Source organism: Galeopterus variegatus, unplaced genomic scaffold (assembly GCF_000696425.1).
Source record: "Galeopterus variegatus unplaced genomic scaffold, G_variegatus-3.0.2 Scaffold5626, whole genome shotgun sequence".
NCBI classification, from domain to species: domain Eukaryota; kingdom Metazoa; phylum Chordata; class Mammalia; order Dermoptera; family Cynocephalidae; genus Galeopterus; species Galeopterus variegatus.
Window position 1 is genome coordinate 19071 of NW_007731737.1, and position 10137 is coordinate 29207.

General features: G+C 36.3%; 1 protein-coding gene across 1 annotated transcript in view; it reads right to left on the reverse strand.

The window, feature by feature from the left end:
• The window catches only part of LOC103605151 (protein unc-13 homolog C-like), a gene marked incomplete at its 3' end in the record, with an annotated part of 212770 nt that overhangs the window by 18913 nt on the left and 183720 nt on the right, over window positions 1-10137 (reverse strand). The window contains exon 11 of the mRNA XM_008589736.1: window positions 1382-1538. Within this exon, the coding sequence (XP_008587958.1) occupies window positions 1382-1538 (157 nt within the window). The remainder of the gene's footprint in view (window positions 1-1381; window positions 1539-10137) is intronic.

Consider the following 10137-nt stretch of genomic DNA (forward strand, 5'->3'; position numbering starts at 1 on the left):
CAGGTAGCTTTTATGATGGATATTAATCATATAAACACATTTTCTTTCTCACAGAGAGAAAGACTCATGTTCCACCAGGTTGGCTTTTTTCCCCATAATGTACATAGGCAGAATATTAGAAGCAAAACAATTTTATAACACAGGATGCTTTATGTTACAGGTAAAATCCCAAGATGATGAGTACTATTGCCAAGATGCGATTTTTATAACAAAACAGTTGTACGATCTAGTATTTGGTCAGAACAGTATTTTGTTGAACTGGCTAGGGAATGTTCTCTGGTCCTCACTACAACAAGAGTCAATTTATCTAACAAAAGTAGTTGATGGAACTGGAATCAGGGAAATCATGGGAACAAAAGGTTTAAAGGGTGAAGGATGATGACACTGTTGGGTGCAGTAAGAATCTTATAAAGACAGGAAACAAGTTATTGGACTTTACAAATAAACATCATCGTGACCTTAGCAAGATCAATGTTAGTGGAGTGATAGGAGTTAGCACTAACAGAAAGTAAGAAAAGTCAGAAGGTACCAAGAGATGACCAAGGTAAAGTATTTTATAGACAGATTTTGATTAGTATCTAGCTAAGGAGCTTTTGACTTTCTTGTGTGCACTATATGGAGTTATGCGAGGCGTAATAACTTCGTATAGCATACATTATACGAAGTTATACGATTTAGACTCTTACCACTTTACTGAGATTACTCTTAATTTACATCCCATTTCCAGTATTTCCGATTTCAATTTTATTGCACTGGTAGAAAATAAGTTCCAGTGATGGATGCAAGACAAATTCCGGAGGCTCCTTAGTATCTCTGCATTTCTACTTTTCAATGTGCTCTTGATGTCTTTGAATACTTCAGGTGGAAAGCCTTAATTAGGTACAGATAGTTCTCTTAGGCTCTTTGTACACCTATCATTTCTTACTTAGAGCATGTGCTATTATCCATCAGTACCTGTAGACACCAACAGGAAGTGTAAATGTGTGCTAAAAAGCTCTAGAGAAGGCAGCCATGCTCACACTCACCTGGGAACTGTATATAAAAATGGTGACTCAGAAATGGTGAGTCCCAAATTTTCATACGTAGAGAACTCCCTATAAAATCCCAGAATTCTTTTTCAAAATGTATGTGTTCCCCCTTGGAAAAAAATCATTACAAATATGGATTTTCAATATAGTGAACATTTCTATTGACTGTCAAATGAAGTTATTTCACTGAAAATGTTTCAAATGAACTTTGAGTTGTCACTCCTTATACTGAGATATTCCCTAACATGTCCCTTCTACAATAAGATTTCAAGAATATCTTGAGTCCCAAACCCCTTGAAAATGTAACTCCCATAAGCTACTAGGAATCTTAAAATTCAAAAAATTATACTTACACCGAAGTTGGTAGCAGCAAATCTATCTGAGGCAGAAACTTGCACATTTGTTGAAACTGAAGTGTGAGCATAGAAAGCATTAATGTTAGCCAGCAAGGTGCTCATGACAGCAGGAACACCAGGGCACATGTATTTAGAAGACAAACATGAAAAGTGCCTGCAAGACAAAAAAACATAAAGTGCTTTTAAAAACAGAAACTAATTAATTCACCTAAGAGCATATCTTCTAATGTCAGCAATTAAGTAATTCCTTAGCTACATCTATGAAAAGGAGAGAAAATTCCAACAATTTCTAATGGAAAGGAAAAACAATTTCAGTCTTTTGAAAATTTCTCATTCACAAATGTGAAGTGGATTAATTAGAATGTGATTTAGCCAGGGATGTGCATAATTCCTTTCAACTGTGAGTGTTGTGTGCACACACCAAAAGTGCAATTTCCGGTGGAATGTAGCACTGCTGGAAAGCAATAGCGGAGGAATCCCCCTCTCCCCAACACTGTCGCCACTTATTTCAGGTCCTGAAATGACATATTCCAACCAAAATGCTATTTTGCATGTGTATTCTTCTTGCATTGATAAAATAGCAAGAGGACCTCCTCCCACTGCACATTGATTGAACTTAACATCTAACCTGAGTCCAGTTTGTGAGCTTTGTTCAGAGAAGAATATCTTCCATAAGCAATTATGTTTTCTTTTTTTTGTCTTTTTTACTGACCGGTAACGGGATCGCAACCCTCGGTGTCGCGCCTGTACCGGGGACCGGCAACAGGATCGCAACCCTCGGTGTTGCGCCTGCACCACGCTCAGCCAGTGAGCGGGAACCGGTCTTCACATGGGATCTGAACCCTCGGTGGGAGCGCCGCCGCGCTCCCAGGCGGCGCACTCTCCAGTGCGCCACCGGGCCGGCCCAGCAATTATGTTTTCTAAGCACTTTGTTACACATAGGATTTAATTAGGCAAACAGATGAATAGGGAAGACACATTGAATTATTTCCAGCTTTATGCTTAATGACCATTTCTTTTAAACTTTGCATAATAGTATCACTTATAGCCATCAGAAGCATCAAGTGTTCATTTCTGCTACTTCTCTTAAGAAAATCTGTTTTATTTGAACTGTAACAAAAGACTTAAAAATTGAAAGCCCAGTTTATGATAAGATTGAAAGATAAAATACGCATGGAGGAAATAAATTTTTCACTGTAATTTATTCTACTACTAGGCATCTCTGAATTTTTTATCATTAAACATAAACATAGTGTGCATATACATAGATAAATGCCCTGAGTGGTACCCCCAAAATAATTGGGTAGTAGTCCTGAAAATTGTGGATTTTCTTAGATCTCAGCCAGGCTAGCTTTCTCCCTAGTTTGTCATACTGACTAATGAAAGTAGGTTAACATTTTTAAACGTGGATCTTTAAGAATCATAACAATTTATGCCACGAGAGTTACATAATTCATATAATTTAACTCTGGAATCAGATTATCAGTGAATGCTTCTTTAAGATAAATAATACATATTTTGACTTTATTATACACTAAACTAATTATAATTAGTCAATACCTAATAAGAATACTAAAAATGATATAACAATATGGTGTAGGAGAGGAAAAAATGAAAAGATCCATTCTTAGGAGGAAAAGAAATATAGAAATATCATAGGCAATTGTCAAAATAAACTGCAACAATTCCTTGAACTTGTTAAGACAAGTGAACAGATATGATGTTGATGGGGGTAGTGGGAGGGGGAGGTTGGAAAGAGGTATTGGTAAAGGGACATGAAAATCAACTGCATTGTATATTGATAAATTAAAATTTAAAAAATAAAAAGTAAAAATAAATAAATAAAAATAAACTTCTAAGAAACACAAAGACTAGGAGTTTATTATCTTGAACTTGCATTGTTTATTTAAAGAGATACTGGAGGTCAACAAAATGAATAATATTGTTTTTGGTTTTAAAAAAGAATTGGTGTCCCCATAATGCAGCCATGTTACTTGGTCTTTACTTCTTTAGCTGGTATCCTGCAATTTTTGGTGTCTGATTAAGAAAGCTGCAACAGCTTAGTGAATACTAAAATAATAAATAATGGAGAAAAATAGGACTATTCCACTTAAGGCATATGCAGTGAGAATTTTGTAATTGAAATAGATTTATGTTAAAAATGACAAAATTATTTTTTGGATATGACCTCAAAAGCAGGGACAAAATAAATAATGGAGAAAAATAGGACTATTCCACTTAAGGCATATGCAGTGAGAATTTTGTAACTGAAATAGATTTATGTTAAAAATGACAAAATTATTTTTTGGATATGACCTCAAAAGCAGGGACAACAAAAGCAAAAACAAACAAATGGGATTATAACAAACTAAAAATCTTCTGCTCAGCAAAGAAAATAATCAATAGAGTGAAGAGACAACTTACAGAATGGGAGAAAATATTTGCAAACTATACATTTGATAAGGGGTTAATATCTAAAATATATAAGAAACTCAAACAACATAATGATGAAAAAAATGATAATCCAATTAAAAAACGAGCAAGGAGCTGAATTTCTCAAAAGAAGACATACAAATGGACAACAGGTACATGAAAAAATGCTCAACATCACTAATCAGCAGGGAAATGCACATTAAAACCACAAGGAGATATCAATTCAGTCCAGTTAGAATTACTATTGTCAAAAAGGTAAAGGATAAGTAGTGTTGGTGAGGATGCGAAGAAAAGGGAACACTTTTGCATGGTTGGTGGGAATGTAAATTAGGACAGCCATTATGGAAAACTGTACGGAGGCTACTCAAAAAATTAAAAATACAACTACCATATGATTCAGCAATCTCACTACTGGTTATACATCCAAAGGAAATAAAATCAATATGTCAAATAGCTATCTGCCCTCCCAGTGTTTATTGTAGCATTATTCATAATAGCAAAAATGTGGAATTAACCAAAGTGTCCATCAACAGATGAATGGATAAAGGAAATGTGGTATAGATACACAGTGGAATACTATTTAGCCACAAAAAAAGAAAGAAATCCTGTCATTTGTGACAACATGGATGAACCTGGAGGACATTAAGTGAAATAAGTCAGGCAAAGAAAGAAAAATACTGCATGATCTCACTTATAATGAGGAATCTAAAAAGTTGATCTGATAGAGCTAGTAAGTAGAATAGTGGTTATGAGAAGCTGGGGCAGTTGAGAGGAGTGGGAGTTGGGGAAATGCTGGTCAAAGGATAAAATAATTGGAATAATCTCAAAAAATCTATGGTATAGCATGGTGACTATAGTTAGTGATCATATATTGTACTCTTGACAGATGCTGGAAGAGTGAATTCTAAGTGTTCTCACCATAAAAATGATAATTATGTGAGGTGATACATAGGTTAACTAGCTATATTTAACCATTCCACAGTGTATCAAGGCACCACAGTGTAAATGATAAATACAAATAATTTCATCTCTCAATCTAAATAAATAAATGAATAAATAAATTTGAAAAGAATGACATAATGCCGTCATGTTACTTGACTCATAAGCCATCTGAGGAAAGCACAAGTGCAATATGGGATGACTGGGTATATCAAAGCCAAGCTTTCCCTATATCACACTTTGAATTGGTCAAGCCAATATCTTAATGATGAAAAATGCCGTAAGAAATTGTGGCGTTAGGATCCCAAAGCAATGTTTTGCAACTAAAATAAGAGATTTAGTAAATAATTTTTAGGTTATACATAAAAATTTGTGGATAACACTGGCAAAGTCATGTAAAAAATGCAATTTTGAGTCATCTAGTCTGATACAATCTGTGCTACGCATTTATCATTAATGCTAATACCTATTATTCATAGTAAAATTGGAAAAACAGTGAAGTTAAATTTCTGTTCACACTTTAAATTTTACTTCAAAGAAAATAACTTCAACTGATAGCCAAATAGGAATTGTAATATTTTCTCTTCTTAAAATTATTAGAATTAATACCAGAATTGATTCTAGGAGTTTTCTGCTACTTAATCTTTAATCCATTTTTTTTTTTGTCAAAGCCATCTTGCCAGTGTACTCACCCTTCACTGACCACATATTTAATGTATTTCTGGCATTTTTCTTAGCCGTGTGGATCAGGGGTTGATTAAAACATGGTCCTGATGTAAAAAATGCATACCCCGAATTGAAAGGCACATACACTAAACCCTAATTTTGTCATACAGCAGAAAGTACTATCATAGAGCAGGTGAAAAGTGTGGGTGGCCGTAGGATAGAGAATAAAGCCTGCAGTTGCAGCGGGAGCTCTAAGGGCTGAGCTGAGCACCCTGGTGGTAAAGAGATGAGACGTCAAAGGGAATGTCTGAGCCAAAGCCTCGAGGACAAGAGTTTAGGTAATGATCATGAAAGAGTGAAGAGTTTAGTATTGCTAGAACTTGGTTCAATAAATATTTATTGGACATGTTTGAAAGGCATACAGTGTATTGTGTTCTGTGTATACAGTGAATCTACTCATAAGCAAATGAGAAAATCTGTCATATAATAAATTTAATACAATTATGAGAAGATTATTAAAAAGGCATGGCAGAGCACTATGCAGATACTGAATTAGAATGTATATATCATAGCCTGGTGAGGAGGGTCAGGGAAAACTTCTTGAAATGAGGCTGGGCTAAGAGTTAATAAATGACTAAGAGATAGCCAAGCCAAGCATAGGGCTCGATACCACTGAACGACAAAGAAGGTACTCCAGAGGAATGGGCTAGAACAAATCAAGACACAATGGAAAGATATCAAATACTGTGTACAGTGAACTCTAGCAACTTTTGGCTGGTGGAAGCCAAATTTCCAGGAGAATATTCCACACCTGGTATGGCCAGAGACAAGGCTGGGGGGTACTTAGAGATATTTGTGAAATATATCAGGTAAGCTGGACCTTTTCTATTGATCAAAAGACTTTCAAACAAAACTCTACATCTTACATAGTAAATATAAGTAAAAAATTGTCTCCAAGGAAGTCTAGTTCTTCTATATAGAGTAGAAAGTGACATCGTCAGATCTGTATTTTATATGGATTAATTTGGATGGGAGGAGCTTTTAGGAGAATGGGATTAAGGAAGGTGAGAGTAGAGAAAAGAGAAAGAGTGAAAAAAAAGATGATGGGTGTCTGGACTAGGGCAGTAGGTCAAGATAGGAAGAGGGAATGGATTTGAGAAATATTGAGAGAGGAAAAACTATCAGGACTTGCAACTGATAAGGAATGAGGGATAGGGAATGGGAGTGGAAAGACCGAGTTCCACGGTTCTAGTTGGGTGACTGGATGGATGCTGCCAGGTGAGCTAGAATCTACGAAAAACTATCAGGACTTGCAACTGATAAGGAATGAGGGATAGGGAATGGGAGTGGAAAGACTGAGTTCCACGGTTCTAGTTGGGTGACTGGATGGATGCTGCCAGGTGAGCTAGAATCTACAAAGAATGGGATTTGAAGGTGGGGATGAGTATTCAGTCGAGTTAGAACTTATGGGGTGATTGTACAGTCTCCACGTAGGAATATCATTGGTGATTGGAGACTGGACTAGACACTTCGATTTGGGATTGCTAACATGAACTGTGAAAAACCATGAGAAAGGATAAGGTCACTCAGGGAGAATATGTAGAATGAAATGAGAAGTGTTAGAGAGTGGAACCTGGGAAATAGCAATATAAAAAAGCAACATGGAAGAAGAAAAAGAAATAAATTCTGTGACTGAGTCCAAATAAAAAAACAGGTAAAAGGAAAGCCAGGAAACTGGAATCAGGGAAATCATGGGAACAAAAGGTTTAAAGGGTGAAGGATGATGACACTGTTGGGTGCAGTAAGAATCTTATAAAGACAGGAAACAAGTTATTGGACTTTACAAATAAACATCATCGTGACCTTAGCAAGATCAATGTTAGTGGAGTGATAGGAGTTAGCACTAACAGAAAGTAAGAAAAGTCAGAAGGTACCAAGAGATGACCAAGGTAAAGTATTTTATAGACAGATTTTGATTAGTATCTAGCTAAGGAGCTTTTGACTTTCTTGTGTGCACTATATGGAGTTATGTGAGGTTTTTGCAGAGGGAACTAGCATTAACAGATGAATTTGGAAAGATGACTCTGAGGTGGTGTAAAGATGAATTGAAATGAGCAGGTATTGAAAGCAGAAAAACAATTTAGGAGGTGTAGAAGTGAAAATTGACATTTCAGCCCTGCTTCCAATATGACTAATTACTTCACATACCATAGTCAGAAGGAAAAAAAAAAAAAAACTTTGCACTTCAAAATAATCTAGAAATCACAGAATTACACTGTCTACTTCTGTCTATTTCTCCAAAATAGAAAACCTTGGATATTTCTTCAGTACCCAAATTTGCTAACAAAACAACCTTAAACCTGATTTTGACCACATTTTAAGTTTTTGTTTTTTTCTTTTTGGTGGTTGTCCAGACAGGGATATAAACCCTTGACCTTGGTGTTATCAGCACTATGCTCTAACCAAGTGAGCTAACCAGAGATTTATCATAACCTCTAAAAATATGAAAATCAAATGGGAAATCTGCTATTTCCACCATGAACAGAATGAAAACACCATGTAAACTAGGTAACTTAAGAATTTCCATTTTTTTTCCTTTAAATACTTGCTTGTGTTTTTATTTTGCTTAGTTTTGTTTTACTGATGTTTTGGAAGTCTGATTCCTTCCCCGTATTTGTTATAATTAAACATTGTCTTTCCTTTTCTACTTTTTGTTTTTGCTTAAGGAATGTTGCAGAAAAAGTAAGTTTCTCAAAGATTGAAATTCAAGAAATGTAAGTTCAGGGCCATCTCTCTTAACCACCAGGGTATACATTTTCTTAATTTATCCTCCTCTCTCTTTAATTTTTTTCATTATTTATTTATAGTTTATAACATATTTTTAAATAAAGCTAAGTAACATTTGCATTACCACACATACTTATCATTTTTGTGGTGAGTACACTTAAAATGTACTCTTTCATTTATTTTCAAGAATACAATACATTGGGGCCGGCCCGGTGGCGCACTGCTACAGTGCGCCGCTTGGGAGCGCGGCGACGCTCCCGCCGAGGGTTCGGATCCCACATAAAGACCGGCCGCTCACTGGCTGAGCGAGGTGCGGGCGCAACATCAAGGATTGAGATTCCGTTGCCGGTCCCGGTCTGGTACGGGCGTGACACTGAGGGTTGCGATCCGTTGCCGGTCACGAAAAAAGACAAAAAGGAAAAAAAAAAAAGAATACAATACATTGTTATTAATTATGATCACCATGTTGTACAATACGTAGATCTCTTGAATTTACTCCTATCTACTGAAATTTGCATTTTTTTACCAACATTTTCTCAACCACCTCCACTTTCCCAGCCCCACCCCCAGCCTCTGGTAACCACCATTCTACTCTATACTTCCATGAGTTCAACTATTTTAGATTCCACATATAAGTGAGATTGTGTGGTATTTGTCTTTCCATGCCTGGCTTATTTCACTTAACATAACGTCCTCCAGGTTCAACTATATTATTACGTATGACAGGAGTTCCTTTTTTTTAAAGGCCGACTAGTATATACCACATTTAAAAAAATACATTAATCTGTTAATGAAATCTTAGCTACTGTAAATGCTGCTGCAATAGACATGGGAGTGCACGTATCTCTTTGACATACTGATTTTATTTCCTTTGGATCTCCCCCATCTCTCTCCATTCAGCATTGTGTATTGTGTACTTGAGTGTGTATATGTTTCTTCTGGGATATGTATAGTTCATGCTTTGTTGTTCTCTTATCCAACCCATAGTTAGCATAGTGTTTTCTTCTATAGAGGAACTGACCAATGAGAGTTTCTTAATGAAAATGACCTAAAGCTGTATGAACCAAAGGTACTCATGTATAGTTAGAGAGTACAGGACATGCACTTGGTTACCCTGAATATGGCAGTTTATCAAAACATCCGATTACGTTGTGAACATTTGGTTGAAGCACCCAGCAGTTAATGCTGTGATGACAATGGCTACCTTGAATGCTAATACCATTCTACTTATAATTGGTATGCTGAGAGCAGTACTTTATATTTTTCAGAGCATTAGGCAAGTATTCACCTCAGAGTACTGACAGAAATATTTTAATTTCTGATTAAAATTTAACTGAGGTGATTTCTGGGGTACAATGGGCGGTATCCAGCTGCACATGATTCATGGAAACTTCCAAGAAGACCAAAAAGGATGTAAACTCACAACAGCATTGAAATTAGGGGAACCAATCAAACATGTCTTAGTATCTGTGTTGAACTTTCCCTAAGTTTAGGGCAGCTGGCTAAATTGAGAAATATTAAGTGACTGACTATCATGTCTAAACTTCTAAAATATTAACTTGACCAGAGAGAAGCAGAAGGATATTTCTAGAAAACATCCACCATATGCCCCTATATCAGAGATATGGGCCCTAGGCTTCTGTCCAGCAAAGCTATCCATCACTCCCTATTCCATGGTAATGGACTCCGGAGGCAGTAAAGCTGTTTCTTGTTTCCCATGCCTTCTCACTCTATATCCATTAAAGAGTATACAGTTCCCAGGATTGCAATACAGCTTGCACAATAGGGAATGCGATGCAAAGCTAGCCAGAAAAGCAATGGAAGAACACTGGGAACAGAATGCCCTGGGGATTATATATAATCTTTAGTGTTCTGCTTCTAGCAAGACAAAATTCGCAGGTTGTTTACATGGCTCAGAAAAAAACCTG